The sequence below is a fragment of the Anarrhichthys ocellatus genome, unplaced genomic scaffold, assembly GCF_004355925.1.
Source record: "Anarrhichthys ocellatus isolate YVR2014 unplaced genomic scaffold, GSC_Weel_1.0 scaffold24, whole genome shotgun sequence".
In the NCBI taxonomy this organism is placed as follows: Eukaryota; Metazoa; Chordata; class Actinopteri; order Perciformes; family Anarhichadidae; genus Anarrhichthys; species Anarrhichthys ocellatus.
Genome location: NW_022280054.1, coordinates 2,614,924 through 2,631,815, shown reverse-complemented (window position 1 = coordinate 2,631,815; position 16,892 = coordinate 2,614,924). Strand labels below are relative to the sequence as shown.

At 39.7% G+C, this 16,892-nt stretch overlaps 1 protein-coding gene across 2 annotated transcripts; it reads left to right on the top strand.

The window, feature by feature from the left end:
• The first annotated feature begins 158 nt into the window (after nt 1-158).
• Nucleotides 159-10,225, top strand: scn3b (sodium channel, voltage-gated, type III, beta). Of its 2 annotated transcripts, XM_031861213.1 has the most exons (6): nt 159-906; nt 2,915-3,093; nt 3,211-3,439; nt 6,559-6,697; nt 8,687-8,770; nt 9,295-10,225. In XM_031861213.1, the coding sequence occupies exons 1-5, from the start codon at nt 852-854 to the stop codon at nt 8,748-8,750; spliced, it is 666 nt and encodes a 221-aa protein (XP_031717073.1). In that variant the 5' UTR covers nt 159-851; the 3' UTR covers nt 8,751-8,770; nt 9,295-10,225. The 2 variants fall into 2 exon arrangements, with proteins under 2 accessions (XP_031717073.1, XP_031717074.1); XM_031861214.1 differs by lacking the exon at nt 8,687-8,770.
• Nucleotides 10,226-16,892: the final 6,667 nt, after the last annotated feature.

Below are 16,892 nucleotides of genomic sequence, written 5' to 3'. Positions count from 1 at the left end.
ATATATATATATATATATATGCATGTATACATATATACGTATACGTGCATGATGAGTTGGTTAGACCGACGCAAATGACAATAATATGTACGTGCACGTTGTAGTGTAAGAGGGAGTGACTCACGCATGCGTATCAAAGCCTCTGCTCTGCCAGCGCTAAGTGACTGCTGGAAAAAAAAACAAAGGCAGTGATCCGCGGCTGGGAAATGTCATCAGTCATCCTTAATGGGGGAACATATTTCGAACAATCAATGGAGTTATTCTTTGAGGAGTGAAATAAGAGATCAGCTTTAATTTATTTTGCTGTTTATGCAAACAAGACCTCGCAACAGTACTAAATCGGCTTTCGAGAATCCACAGGTTCTTCCTCTTCGCTTGTTTTCTTTTTTTCTTCTTCTATTTTTCTCGATGGATCTGGACTGAGTGAAAGCAGCAGAAGGGCTGTTGTATCGCTCTTCACGGGCTTGTTTATTTTGACCGAGTGGAGCGAATAATGAAGTTGGGGCTTTCTAGATAGACGTTGAATGGCTGAACAGGGGGCTATTGGAAACCTCGAATTTCAATGACCACGTAGAGATTCCACAGCCTCGTTTCTGCAACTGGTTTATGCCCTTTTTTTCGTTTGAAATCTGTCGTTTAAGCCGACAGCTTGGTTTGGATTTTCAGTCGTGAAGAGGGAAGTTACCTGCGCACTCATCTACCGAGGAGAGGCGCTGTCCGTGGTCCTGAAGTAATTTCAACAACTCCTGTTATCTTACTCCTGGCCTTGTGTGAAGACAACTTAAGGGTTTCTCCCAAAAGCAACAGCTGGAGGGGACACTGTCTGCCAGCAGCTCCCGAAAGAGCTTAATATGGTAACTCAAACCAGAGTTCATCTGCAAACTTTGGCACTTTTGATTTTTGTTGGTAAGTATAACTGTAAAACATGTATCTTTTTTGATTGTGAATGTTGCATTGCAACAGCTTTTTGGTAACATAGATAAGTAATCACGGGCTTTATTAATGACTTGTGAACTCAAAACCCACTTTCAGAGCAGCCTGACTGACCCCTGCTGAGTGCAACACCGCTCAGTGTTAGCATTTAAGCGAAATAAATCGATCCATTCAACAGAGGACACCAGGCTTAAGCTATTTCCCGTTTTTTGTTTTTTTTGTTTTTTTTTACTCCCGATAGGTCTCCCTGTTTCTCTGTCCTATTTCCATCCCTTTGTATGAGCCCTGAGCAAAAAAAAAAGATGAGATGGAATTGATGTTGTCACTGTCTGCCCTAGGGGACTTTGGGTTGTATAAGAGCCCTGGACCCAACACAGCAGCACACACACAGACATCCATGTGACGTGCTCACTGAGAATACTGCCTCACTTCACTTCACAAGAAATGTTCGAAATCCCCTTAATTCTTTCCCTGCAGGTTATCATCCACTTCCTGCCTTCCCCTAATTAGTCCATCTCTTGCAATGCATTTACACAATACTTTGCTGTCCTCCTACACTACCCACAGTCCCTGCATCCAACACTCCCTCCCTCCATTTATTCCTCCTTCTGCCAGCTAATACTAATGGGCAGAGGCCGTCATTAGTGTTTACTGGCCTGTATGATCTCGGATTTGCTATCAGCATTGTGACTCAAGTCTCTCTAGTGCTCACGGAGCTGTATAATTGAATTTGTGTCATTTTAACGCTTGCTGAGTTTTGTGTCTGGCTCTAAATAAGCGCAGAGTGCAGGAGCTGATGACCTCAATAAGAAACACTAGGCCATGCGTATTGTTTTTTACAGTTAAAAACTGTGCCTGTCACAGTAGTGTGCATATAGTTGTATTTACACAGTCATTAAATGAAGCCTAAAAATGTCTTCAGGCCTACACCAAAACAAAATTGATCCTCGCATAGAATTAGTAGAAGATGACTTATAGCTCCACCTTTAAGCACATTTATTTTGAAATGCTCTTGCTTTTACAATGGGCCCATTTTGAGGCAACCTGTTTGGTTCAGTGAGTATCAAAAAGCTCTCTAAAAGACTACTGGTCTGGAGTACATTGTTTATATGCAATTACTGATAAACTAAATCTAACAGTTAAAGCTTCAATTCAAACATGTTTTTAGACCTATAAAAATACTCTTCTTTGAATAATAATTAGTGTCCTATATCGTTTTTCCACAAAAACAATAATTAACTTGTTAGTAATTCGAAGAAATTACATGTATTAGTTACCCTCTCACTCAAATATCCAAAATCTGGAACATGCAGAATAGTGTTTTTATGTCTACAGACCGGCAACATGTACGTACGGCCATCTGGTCCATTCTCATTAACACAATATCTCAGGAACACCTGGAGGGAATTTCTTCAAATTTGGCACAAACATCCATTTGGACTCAAAGATGAACTGATTAGAAATAGATTTTTGGCCATAACGCAAGAATTGATATTCTAGCTATGACAATTTCACACAAATGTCTGATACAAAATTATCAAGTGACAGACATGGATGTAAACTGACACTTGACTGGTTGGTGGAGGCATACAACCGCAAAGTGGCAATTTTACTCACTTCAAAAGTTTTTACATGATGTCTCCTACTTTAATAAAAAGTCTATTCTCAGTCTTTGTGCACTGAAGGTTTCAAGTTTCCACAACACACTTGCATATTTTGGCACACTAGTTGTATACTGGACTTGGCTTCTAAACTAGTAGTGATCACCTTGTACCTATACATCTCAAACTCACATATACTCACAGATACACTTTCAGCAGATGAAAGTGAAAATAGCCTCTAGTGTCAAACCCTGCACATAGACAATTCTGCACCGTGAAAGTCAAACACGAAGTAACAATAAGCAAAACTGTGGAGGGGGACTTTTAACATTGTTGAGCTTTCATCAGGCTATGTTATTGACATTTCCATGCTCCTTCAGTCCATCTGAGCCGGCCGGTATGTGTCGATATCCCGTCGGAGACGAATGCAGTCCTGGGGAAATCCATGAAGTTGACCTGCATTTATTGTATGAAGAGGGATGAGATCAAATCAAAGACGCATGTGGATTGGTACTACATGCCAAACAAAGAAAAAGACATCCCATCTAACAAAACACCTGTAGGTCCCTGCTATATTATTGTGTATAATATAACACGTTGTATGTGTTCATACCAGTATGTTTAGTAGCCGATATATATTTTATGCATACACCTGCTTGTCTTTCCTCTCTCCTAGATATACAAGTATGTTGTTGACAGTCCAGTTGAATTGGACGGACCATTTAAGGGCCGTCTGGCCTGGAATGGGAGCCCGGACTTGCAAGATCTTTCCATTCGAATCATCAACGTCACCTACAATGACAGTGGCATTTATGAGTGCAACGTCTATCGGCAGTTTAAGTTTGACTACTTCAAACCATCGGCCTCCCTCACCAAGGAAATCAAGTTGAAGGTGAAAGCAAAAGGTGCGGCTAACAGTTACCCACTCTTTCCATGTTACTTTACCCTGTTCCTGTTCTGTGCTCGGGCTTAGCAAAATGCTTGGTTGTTACAGCTCAGTGTTAAGTCCAGCTATGGTTCTGTGTGGAGACAAATCAGTTTTGCAGGGTTATTCCAGAGCTACACATGAGGTTATTCAGACTTGTGTTTGCCCTTGAATGTTTATCTGTCATTGGCATGCCCCTGTGAGGTTACCAAAAATAGACATCGGTCCCAAGAGATCTACAACTCAGCATTACTGTTCGGCACTTTTAAATGGTTATGAATCAGTCTCAATCTGTTGTCTCTGTGTGACCTACATAAGTTAACGAGAGCATCACCGAGAAGATTGGCTATTTCTAAACAGTTATTCGCAATCCTTGTTATCGGTGGCATCGGGTTGGATTGCGCGCAAAATCAGATGATGTCATGCAGGCTCACCAGAAAGTCCTTAAGCTCAGACTCCAGTGGGGCTTCCGGCAGTAGACAGACCACCGCGGACAGATCTGGAGGTTTAGGCCGTATTGCTGGGCCCGCGAGAGGAAAGGGAAGCACAGACGGAACCAGGACCAGGATTGATCGGAGCAGACAGTAAGAGTTTTCTAAGGGAATCTGGTGCTGGGAAACACTTCTGCTTTTGTCCACAGGTACCGCGGAAATCAACACAAAATGAAAGTTACCTGTAGAAGCTTTAAGCTTTTTACCCCAATCTATTTCATCCATTGTATTTAAAATAAAAAATGCAAGAAACACTTTTACAGCCCTGAACAAATGTGTTATTAATATTTAGCCTTTAAAAGCTCTCCAAAAGCCAGTATTGGTCTAGCAGTGACTCCACAGGAGTGATTCTACAGCTAAATATTTAAAATATCGAATTAATCTGTGTACATTTTTTTTCCTGCATGATTTTCAATATCAGAAGAATGGATTTATGTTAACTGAGATACATTTAATCAAAATAACTTTTCAGATGGAGGACAGCATAACTGATCACTTCCCAGCAGTATTGCACATTCTAACGCTACCATGATGATGATGATGAGGAGGATGAGGATGATACTGCTGCACACATATATGTTGGAGAGGTTAAGCTCACGCCTGTTAATTAACAATCCCTCCTGGTACAAATACAAGTCTGTGCCATGTTGGCTTCTGAGTACTGAGTGTTCTCTTTGTGCTGCCCTCCTTCAATGTTTGCTTTAAGTGGGTTTTGCATTTTATTATATATTTCCAACTTTCACTTTCAGCGTTTCCACTAAGTGATGCATCAGTGCGAGGGCTCTAACAACACCACTTTCCCTCTCTCCCCTTTGTTGCCCCTGTACTGAGAAGGAATAACTGTGTGTCTTGTTTTGTCTGCCTTTATTGTTCATCAAAGCTTTCTTCTGTTGTCATTGAAGGGGTTAATTCAAACCAACTACTTTGCTATCTATGATAAGCGGTAATGTATTCTGCTTCCCGAATGCTTGGCTTGCTGAATGTGTCATTTTCCACTTTGATCGAATATACAATACAACATGTATATTTGGAACTACTTTTAAGGTCTTTAACTTTACATTATATAAAACTGCTTGCATGTGGTATATAGTTCACTATCAGAGGCATTCAAAGATAGGCCAGGCAAGCTGTATTCCAGTGTTTGGTTTTCATCTGGAAAAAGAAGAGTGAAAATTGGATGTGATTTTCCTCCGAAGTGCAACTATCTAAAATATACCACAGTTTTGATCTTTTATACATATTCAAAAGCCTCTCCTTCACATCTCATACATGTGGGACCAAATTTCATAAAAGCCACCAGCCAGTGTATACTGTAGATTACTGCTGGGGAATCATGTTGCTGTAATGTTGTCCATAGTAGCAGAATGGATTAGTTTATGGCAAACATATCTGTGCTGTCCCATCTAAGGGATTATATTACACTAATAGCCTCTATGTGCAGAGACTGCAGAATCAAATGAGTGAAAGCTGTTAACTGTCTGGTCAGCAGGCTTTCTGGAATTTGGTACACACTCACAGCCACAGTGGTTCACAGTGGCTCATAACAATCCTGAAATTAAAAACTATATTTAAAGGATAGATTCTAAGATTTTTTCCAAGTCAGGTGCACATTTGAAATAGTTTTTGCTTGCTGGAATCAGTCCTCCTGTTCATTCCAGTCATTAAAAAAACCTTTATGATGCAGTTCCAATGTAAGTGATGGAGACAATCCATGTAAAGATATTGCTTAATGAGTTATAATTTAATATATGTCTTATAACATGAAAATTATGACCTAAAATATGAGGTGTGTAATGCCCTGAGAACCACTGTGACTTTGCATATCTATCATATTTCATATTTAAAGGTACCCTGTGGAGTTCTTGACTACTAGCAGATATGTGGAGCACTGTTTTTAGGTCCCTGTTTTGTTCGTACCATGCAATCATATAAGGACGCACATGCACACTGCCATCTGTTTCACACTACCAACGGACAAAACAATGTAGCTATGCTGCAACAAAAGCAGCAAATAAGACAAGGTTGGATGTAAACAATGCACAATTTAAAGCATTTACAAAAAGAAAATTGGCTCTGTACATGTATGAACACAACAAATCTGATGGACCTTAAGCATATATATATAAGGATATATATATATATATATATATATTCTGGTAACAACCACTGAATGCAAACACAACTTTTGTTTGTTAACAAGAAAACTCCACAAGCCACCTTTAACTCCCTATAGGCTCTATTTTCATTTTACTACAGGTATGGCCATAATGTTCTGTATGCAACATAGTTTGTGCATCATTTTTAAAGTCTTTCGAACAGGATACACACTGGAACACTTGACCTGGCTTTGCTTAAAGTTCAGATGCATCGTAATAACTGTTGCACCTATTGAGTTGGGCTCAACTGTTACCATACAAATATTGCCTTCTCTATAATGACTGAGAGTTGATTGTGGGTCAGCAGTGTTGCACATACAAGAACAAGCTTAACATTTTCTTAAATATAGTGAATACAGAAATTCTCCCCTGCTATATTCAACACAGAGACATTCATCGGAAGGATGCATACTGAATAATACATGTTCCTTGCTATTGTTGTTGCTCCACAGCCACCGGAGAGACCGCAGCGCTCTACTCTGAGATCATGATGTATGTTCTGCTGGTGTGCTTGACCTGCTGGCTGCTAGTAGAGATGGTCTACTGCTACAGGAAGATTTCCAAGTCAGATGAGCAGGCACAGGACACAGCGTGAGTCTCACATGGACACATGAGTATGGACGCAAACACAGATAAGTGGGAGTCTGGGTACGAAGGAAAGCAGGTAATTGGAACACAATCCTATTTCCAAAGTGCAACAGCAACGCAGTGGGTTCAGTGAGTCACCAAGATGGTGTGTGCCAAATAAATGTTACCTGTGTGTTCCTGGGTGTCTGGTTATTACATAATAATAAGTAGAAATTTAGAAACAGGTCTGAAAGAGAGATTATGTCGGCAAAGATTGACGGAAAGAGGTGAAGGGAAAGAGTCAGACACACAAACAGACATAGAGTTAATTGAGTCGGCACTGCATCAGTTTGTAACCTCCTGCAACAGTAATCTGTCTTTTTACTTAGACTACCTGACAGGCCTGAATAATTCTAAGCACTGCTGACTGCTCTTTTTTCGAAACAGCCTTTTTACATCACTGGTGGATTTGCAGCTCCATCAGAAACTCATTTTCTGCAGCACCTTGTCAGCACTGACAAAGACTCAAATGTGCCTGTATACTCAGCTCCCTCCGGGTTGTTGTGGTGTTGACGAGGCCACTCAATCCAGATTGACAACTTCTAAAGAGGCAATTTATGTCCCAAACAGAACAATCCCAGAGAACATGTGCTTATCCAGTTCTTGTGGTTTTGCGAGCGATTAATCCTGATTTCAAATATGATGCATAGAGCCCAGACAAATAGATACACAGGGGTTGGACACAACACAACACAACCTAATAGAGAAACATTGTAAAGTAACACTTTATTCCAACACTGGTACTAAAAATAGAGAAAATACAGACCTCTATATCGTGAAATCTTTGGAAATAATTAGGAAACTGTAAGTTACAGACCTGTTCAATAAAGCATCACCAAACAAATTGACAAAAATGCAATGTAGAACTATGATAGTTACATAAATATTTTCAAGTTTTCAAAATATAATGTGATAGATATGTTACCTTGGGCTCTGAGAAATTGTGCATTTTCTGACATTTTATAGACAAAACAATCAATCGAGAAAATGATCAAATCAATGAATCAAAACGAATCGTTTTTGCAGCTCCAATGAAGTGAACCAGCTCTAGAACCCAGCAAGCATTTTTATTTAGCAACATTTAGTGGCACATTTAAGCCATGAAGGGGCTGTCGACTTATGTTATATTTTTTTAAGTAGAAATCAGCCCTCAGCATTTAAGTAAAGTTTATTGGTCAATGTACAGATCATGAGTGCACATTAATTCAAAGCATCAAGTGATCGAATGTGTGTAACTTTGTACACTTGATCAGTTCCTGCAGCTGAAAGAGTGAATGGGTTGTGGCGGTTATTGACCCGTATGACAACACGTCTGACTGCAAGAAACTACACCCACTCAAAGAAGCTGTTTCGTGGTGGACTTCTTAGCTACTCTGGCTTCATGGATATGTAGTCTACCAGAACATTCTGTGATGCATTAGAGGGTTTACCGAAGTTACCGAAGGGAAAGATGGAACGCAGCAGCAAAAGTGATAATCTGTAAAAAAAAAAAAGACACACATACAAAATGAGGCTCTGTTTTAAATATGCTGACAGAGTCACAAAAGTCTTCTCACTATTATGAATTCTACTTCATCTACACAGTTTCTGTGCAGTTCTATTAAATTGAGCGCATATTTGGTGGAGGTACTGTGGTTTTTAACAATATGAAAAATTGCTGTTAAATACTGTATGAGGTCGTCATTTATTTCTGATGATGGCTCCCCGCTGCCCACATTGCAGTGATAGATTTTATCTTTTAAAAGCGTTTTCCTCTGGGGGTGTACATTGCCGTGACATCATGAATAAGGGACAGTTATGAATGCAGAAGACGCACAGTCCCATAAGGGAACAGCGTGATGTTACACCGCTGTTCAAACCTTAACCAGCACTATTTTGTGGTACATGGTGATAGAAATTGTCCTACCACCAGGTCTTAGACACTCCTCTGTTTCTATACCAATCTGCCTGCAGGACAAACTACCTAGCCATTCCTTCTGAGCAGAAAGACAACCCAGCCGCTCCTGTTACCGAATAAAAGCTGTTAACAGTGACACGGTATTTTACATGTGACTCTCTCAACCTGATCCCGATCAGTGAAATCATCCCTCTCTCTCTTTGTAACTCACTGTTTATACTCACTCTTCTAGACTCATAACTCACGTGCAGCTTGTGGAGTCCTGTTGCTTCAGCACCCTGTGTGTCTCCTCTTGCTCGTTCACTTTGCCATTTTTGGAAATGTCACCTGATCACAAGTCCCCCATTCGTTCTCTCCCCCCATTCAGTGTACAGTAGTTCAATATAAAACATGACAATTATGAGTACATACAATTCAAACACAGTCCCCTCAGGCACTGAACTGCATATAAAGTTAATAAATGATATCAGTCTACATTGTATTGCATTTGCATGTATATGAAATAGGGTTCCTGAGTTATAATAATCCTTAAGGACACATTTGTATTAGATCATGTTGACTTTGTATATCATTTAATTTTGCAGTCTGCAATATGCCACTGGTTATTTAGCACATAAATGATTCCATGTTGAGTAAGATTGAACATGTTCTCTGCTCTTTTTAGATATTAACCAATCACGATGGAACTTCGATGACAGTAAAAGGCATAGAGTCCACAAGCTCGTCTATGCCACTATGAAGGTATCATTACTCCCAGACAGCCATGGGAATCCGGCCAACCGACCTTCCCTGTGTATCAACAAAAAAAGTGCTCATTTGTCTCCTCCTTTCCTCACAATTTGTTTTTACCTTCGTGCCAGGCACCTGAAATGAAGTGTTTTCTTAAATACAGCAGGTTAAAGAACAAACACGTCAGTGTCTCGCACTTACTATCAGCCATGCTTCACTTGGACCTGCCAGAGTATACGGAGCGACTGATTATTTTTTTAGTAGTTAGTGGCGCCTGTGTGATTTATAACCTATAAACGAGAGAAATGATCCAATAAAAGAAACTGTCCTCCTGGCTGTTATATACAACTTGAATACCGACTCTGTTGTTCTTGTTTAGTTCACTTTGTTTTATTACAATTTTATAGACGATGCTTGGATTTTGGGTCACAGTTTTATTTGTTCTGGCCAATGTATTTTTAAGGAAAATGGATTGCAGCTTTTATACTGTATGGATGTGCATTTCTCCCTGTTTTGCTGTGTGCATCAGTGAAACCACAATGTAATGGAAATATAGAGACATTTATACTGTATTAGGTCACTCTGTATGAGTTGATCTATATTCATTATATATATACGTCATTAGGTATAAATCTTTAATCTGTGTTCAAAGTACATCCAGTAGGTTAAGTTTTACTCGACCAGTAACTCTGAAATTCTTAAACTGTGGCTGGTGTTCTATAACAGCATTGCTATCGAGATTAAATGCGTGTGCAGCGATGTCAAAATGTGTATATTATTTGATCCAATCATACCACACTGTTTTTTGCCTATTACGGATATGTGTGAGTGAGCTCCTTTTGAACTATTAAACGCGATGCATCCCACAGTCTGTGTTGCAGCTCTTTTTACTGAAAAGTTCTTACTTCTGTTTATGCAGACGCCATTGAAATTACACAACGATAGAGTCCACTTGGATGTTGAGAGGAAAATACAGTATTGACTTTCAGCACCGTTTGTCTTATGTTCTCCTTATTATCTGTGACTGTGGTGCTGTTGAAAGGAATAGCGTGGGCTCTAAATCAACCGCAATAAAGACCTCTGGTGTTTCCAGCTCCCATTAACGGTGCAGAAAAACAGCTAATAAAAAAAGTATTTCGATTTGTTTCTACTTGAAGTTAACTGTGTATTTTCAATGTCAGTCCAACAGAGCTGAGATACAGTACTGTGTAGGACAGAGCTTTATTCAATGGGAGCAGAGCTGGTCCAGATAAGCAGGATCAAAAAGGTTGTGGAAGACAGAAAGACATGCAAAAGGGGGAAGACAAGAAGAGAGAGACAGGGGAAAAGACTGTCACTGTCAGAGAGATGTGATGTACATTGCACTTTTAACTACCCGTGACCCACAGCAGAGACAGATATAGCAGCAGCAGCTGTTGTTATTGCAACATCAGGCATGCCTATAGCGAGGTAGATTGCCTGACAAAGACATTACCACGAGGTAGTTGAGGCACATTCATTTATGCACAGCCATACCAAAGTGCAGAATGGTTTATTACTTACTATGCATAAACTATATAACGGAGCCACCAGTCACCCAGCACGCTTTGCTAATAGAGGCTTGATAGATAGAAGAAATGCCCCCATGAACCTACCAAGGTCAGATGTATTTTGTTTGAATGGCAAATAGGTAATGTAACAAGTCCAACCTTATCAATCAAGTTCACATAGATTGGTTATTGATTGTGCAACACATCCCATAAACTCTGCAACTATATGGTATTATGGCTTTGAGATGCATTAAAGTGCAATTCTGTAACCCTCCTTTCTCTCACTCTCTGCCTCTCTGTGTCTCTCCTCCTTTCTTATCTATTGTTAAAATGTGCCTCCCGGAGGATACAACCCAATAATATGGCCTACATTCTATGAATATACGTTTAATTTAAACCACGAGGCCCCAACCGCCCTTTGTGCTCTGGTAACACCAGACCGTAACAACAAACACTCTAAATTTGGAGCTAATTTTCTTTGCTCACAAATGGAAATAGATAGTCACATAATATGTCACTGGTGACCGACAGCTCAAAATCCCACTGACAAAGCAGTCTGCACACACAATGCAGCTCTTTTTAAAAAATATGCAAGCCTGTAGTCAATGTATTTAAAACACAGCCACCACTTTTTGCCTGACAAGCGTTGCAGCTATTTTTCGTTTTGCCATGATAAAATATTACCATAAAGCATCATTCATGTAATCTGCAATGCACAATGCTTATCCATTTATGAAGGGTCTTTGTCTCCCCCTAGTGTAAAGCACATTATGTCATCAAACGTTGACATGAAATCAAAGACAATTCAAGAATGTCAAGGTGTCTGTCGAGCAAATCTCTCCCCCACACACACAAAAAACATGTTGTTACAAAATAGTTTAATGAGGAAAGGGATTTCTGCCTTGAAAGTTGCTGATTATGCTGATATTTTACAATACATTCTGATATTTATGTTATTGATTTATTGATGGTATCTGTTTTGGATGGTGGGTTGATCAGAGATGCTTGACTGTGGCGGTGATTATTCAGCATGCTGCATGCTGCCAGATATCAGAGATTGCAGTCATCCAGAAATTTAGGCCATCGATTGTTTTTGATCAATAGTCACTTTGCTAGAGCTGAGTTCTGTTTAAACATGAAAGAGTTATGATTTATGGGAACACATTGATAAAAATACAAAGTGAGTGCACGTGCTTTGGTTTTCCATTGTCTAATCATAGCATGTGACCTGTTAACCAAGGCACTTGCTTTTCTCACACTTTCCTCCTGATTGGTTCACCCTCTGTGTGTCACTCTGTGTGGCTCCAGTCTCCAAAGAGATTTTCAGAGCATTGTAACAGACCACACTGGAGCTTAGAAGGTGTTTCCACAATAATTATTCTGATTGCCGATTTCCATTTATTTTGGTTGCTGAAGACCAGTGCACACATTTCAAATAGAGGTACAGAAATTGAATCATTCCTTCCAAGGAAGCTTTTCTGAGATAAGCATGGGCTACACACTGGTAATTCTAAATCTCCACACATTTCACATTTCACACTTCTACACTCATACTACATAAAGGTGGTAACCACAACCGTAGGGTTCTTTGGCTTGTCTTCATAGAACCCCTTGTGGTTCTGGGTGAAACCCTTTGTAAAGGTTCCACCTGGAACCTTCTCTGGAGGTTCTACCCAGAACTTTTCCATCTTCTAAGGGTGCTAACAAGAACCCACTTAGGGGGCTCTATCAAAAACTGGATTATTAGTGCCCCCTTTAACACCTAGTCAGAAGTCAAAGTCAGAAGTAAATCGTTCTGGGTAGAACCTCAGCCCTCTAGGAAGAACCCATTTGGAACCATTATTTCTAAGAATGACAGAGCAGGTCTATTGGCTAAAAACAGGCCGTACTAATTGATCTTTGGAATGAATTTATGAGCTTGATTTTGAACTTCCAGCCAAGGGGAGAGGAGAGATGTTTTGGATTGCAAACAGTCTGTATTTTAGTAGACATAAATTAAACTGGAATTCAGAGTCAGACCAAAGAGAGAGTTAATGTCAGACCATTTTCTTCTGATCAGGCTGCGTTGATAATGAATCAGTAATTAGACTCACCCTTTGAAAACAAATGATTTGATGTGAAACATTACAGCTCATTTGAAAGGTAAGCCAATTTAGAAATGTAACAGATCATTGCACGGTGTTGTCATATGTTGATTAGGGATGAATACAGATACACCACATTAAACATCAATAGTTGAGTTGGCATTCATTTATAGTCTAAATAGATTTTTTCATCTAAAAAAAACAAACATGAAATGTAACCTAATGGAACCTAATGTTCAACATCAATTTTTGAAATAGTTTTACATTTCGGGAAATAGACCTTCCTGCTTTTTTGCCTACAGTGAGATGAAAACAGATGTACTCTCATTGGCTCTCTGTCTGGTAATTATCAGGCTAGAGCCAGGAGGCAGTTAGCTTAGCTTAGCAGGAAAACAGAGGCCTGGCGCAGTCTAAAGAAGACAAAATCCACTTATCAAAAAACAAGATGTGTGTTAATTAGTGAACCAGTAGTGCTGGTAGAGAGATTTTGTTAGCCAGAGCCAGGCAAGCTGTTTCCCCTGCAGTCGTTATGCTAAGCTAAGCTAACCGGACGCTGGCTGTAGCCTTAAGCAAGCATAATAGTGGAATTAATCTTTAAATAATTCTTGAAAGTGTATTTCCCAAAATATAAAACTATTTCTTTAATGTATATGAAAAATTCAGATTTGTATTTTTGACCCAATGTTGAGCTACTGCTACAAGGCCATGCAGGGGCAGTTAGCTCTAGACAGCTTTCTAAGAATGAAAACAAAATCATCTGATCACAATTGCTTTTGAAAAAAGATGCACTGTCAGCGCAGTTCTACTAATGCCCGACTGTGATTTTAATTAGCAACATCCCTCTATTATTTGGTCAATATTTGATTAGAGATATACCTTTACCCTCTGACTCATACATCATACATCAAAGTCAATGCTTATTATAGAAACAGAAACCTGCCGGCACAACACATCACGCAAGTGTTTATAGTGTCTCTGTCAGCCGTTAAATTGCACCTGAACAACTTTGAAGTACCCCTGGAGAACCTTTCCACTTAAATTTAGCATAATCTGACCTGGAACAATTTAGAGACTAGTGAATTATTCCTGATTGTCTGTATAAGTATAACAACCTTCCTGTTACAGAGTTGTTGTCATCCCCCTGTGGTGTCATTGGTGTAAAGAAGAGGTAGATGTGTTTGACAAATAGAGCGCATCTCCTGACTCCTCAATGAGAAGCCTATATATAAGGATTATTTATTCACTGTTACGTAATCCATCAAACAGAATTGGTCTGTTGGGTATTTCAGTTTCCTCACCTCCTCTATCTAGCAGTACATTTCTATTGTGTACATATCTCACTTAAGTCTTCTTGCCGTTCCACTGAGATGGGTGATATCTGTACAGAAATGTCCTCAAACACGTCATGCCTTTTCTAATCTGGTATTTCTTTTTTTCCGATAGCCGCAAAGCTTGTTTCTTTAAATGCAATGCAAACTTAGATGCAGCAACAAATGCAGAAGACCTGTAAGTGTAGAATCAACAACAATCCATATGGGAGACTGTTTGTTGTCAGCCACAGTGGATTATACTTCTGTCCGCTTACTGTGTGCATTATGAGAACGCAGGTGCGTGCTTATTTTCTCTATAGCTTTAGTCAAATGTTGCAGCTGATATGGGATGTTTCCTTTATCCCTGTGTGTGTGTTCCCAAATAAATCACTGAACTCAAGCCTTTGCAGTATCTTTGTTGTTGTCTCTGCATTAATACTGCAAAAAAAGGAGCGATGACATCCAAAACCCCAGCTGTTTAAAACCCCTATCAAAACCGGATCTATGAATTAAACAGGAACCCTTTCTCTGTATACCTTCACCTATCCTCTCTCCCATCCATCTCTCCTGGCCATCATCCCATCCCCCATCGTTCACCCGCATTTCAAACAAGAGGCATCTTTGATTAGCAAGACAAAGAGGAGTCCTTAAATAAAAATACCATTTACAAGTCGGACTCGGAAGCGAGGCAGTGACTGGGCCCTGCTTTCCAATTTGTGATGAGAGGATGGAGCTGGCCCGTTGCACAATGACGTCGCAGCTCTATTGTTAGTGAAATGAACACCTGGCTGCCAGAGAAGTGCTAAATCACGGCTGTGTGTTCAGCCACACCTGAGGCGCTCCACACAAAATGACACAAAGCAGAACATTACAACGCAGGCTGGCTGAATTTAACAGTAACTGTGCCTGAGATGTTGAGGGGGGGTTATTATTCAATCAATAACTGGTTGGTTAATTTGATTAAATTTGTTTTGCCTGTTGCTATATTAACTGCAACATGGTTTCAATGAAACATTGCCAAACCTCCCTGAACTAATGTGTAGGAGAGGGAAATTAACTCAGCTGATTGCGGAAGATTTCTAATTGTGCTGTGTCGTCAAAAGTAGATAATGGGGAGAGGGAAGCGGCAAAGGCAGCAGTTGGCTGATGTTCTTCTTGACACTAGTTAGAGAGCCCCACAATGTCTGATAAATGCAATGTTTCCTCCACAAACATGGTTATAAATGCACACTCAAATATGCTCAAATGCATGCCTCAATTAAGGGCAATCATTAGGAGTGATAACTCGTGTCTCACGGCCAGAGTCTTATTTCGCTATTGATGGGGATCAAAACTCAATTAATTAAACTCCTCGATCAACCCTCACACCAGCAGGTTCAATCTGTGGAGGACAAAGTTATAGATGGCCAGTGACATATAACAGCTGCTCTTCTCTGCTGCTATCTCATGCAAGGTGGGAGACCCTTATTTCAACAATAAATCCCAAGTCTGTGAAGATAATCAAGTCAAAGCTCCTTTCCTCAAATCCTCTGGGATGAATTAACACAGGGTGCACAGGACATATGTTTTATACACAGTAATAACCTCTTTAAAAAGGCAGATAGTTTCCTGTGTAAGTTACGATTATTTACATAATTCACAGCATTGCCTTTGTACTCTGATTAAGCCTTCAATCTGGCAGAGATGAATTTAACATGATCAAGAGTATACAGCCATGATAGTGGCTCTGTGAGGTTGTAACTGGGCACAAGAGTGCTTTGAGCTAAATGCTAACATGCTCAAGGCTAACACTATAGCCTTTTTCAGGCAAAATGTTTACCATGTTAACCACCTTAGCTAACACTTTCTATACAGCACTAAACACAAAGTACAGCTGACCCTGATGGGACTGCCATTAGTTTTGCAGATATATAAGAAAAATCACTAAAAAGTCATTACACTTCATCATCTGTGAACCATGAATGTTGATACATCCGAAGGGATGAAGGGGAAAGGATCCAAACACTAATACCAATATTAATTGTGAGTCTAAAAAGAAAGTAGAACAAACATACATTTAGGATTTAAACAAGCCTGATTCAATATAAAAGATGAAAAGAGGTTACAGAAAAAGACAACAGACAGCATCATAACATTGTCTCACCTGCTAACACACTACATTTTCCCTAACAGCACTTTCCTGTTGCACCTCCCAGCAGCGTTGATCAAATTTACTTCCCCTAGTGAATTTGACCTACACTGCACCATAGAAATCACTTAACCAAGTGAATTTGATCTAGGTTGAATTGGATCGTGTTACGTGTTGTGCAACCGTGGAAACCCGCAAAGAAAAGGTGTGATTGAATACTAGAATAGACCTTGAATGAGGCAAGGCTCTTCCGATAATAGTAAACAAATTGCTTCTCAGCAACTGTTCAGAAAGTTGGAAGTATGAATTTTACACTAAGACTGAATTGAATTGATGACATGAAAAGCAAACATAATTAGGACTAATGAAACGCATTGCAGCAACAGTTTTGGGTCTATTTTGGCAAATAAAGAATATGACCTGTATTGGCTATCATTATGTACAGCTAGGTGATTCAGGGAATTCATCCTCGACTCTGGGTT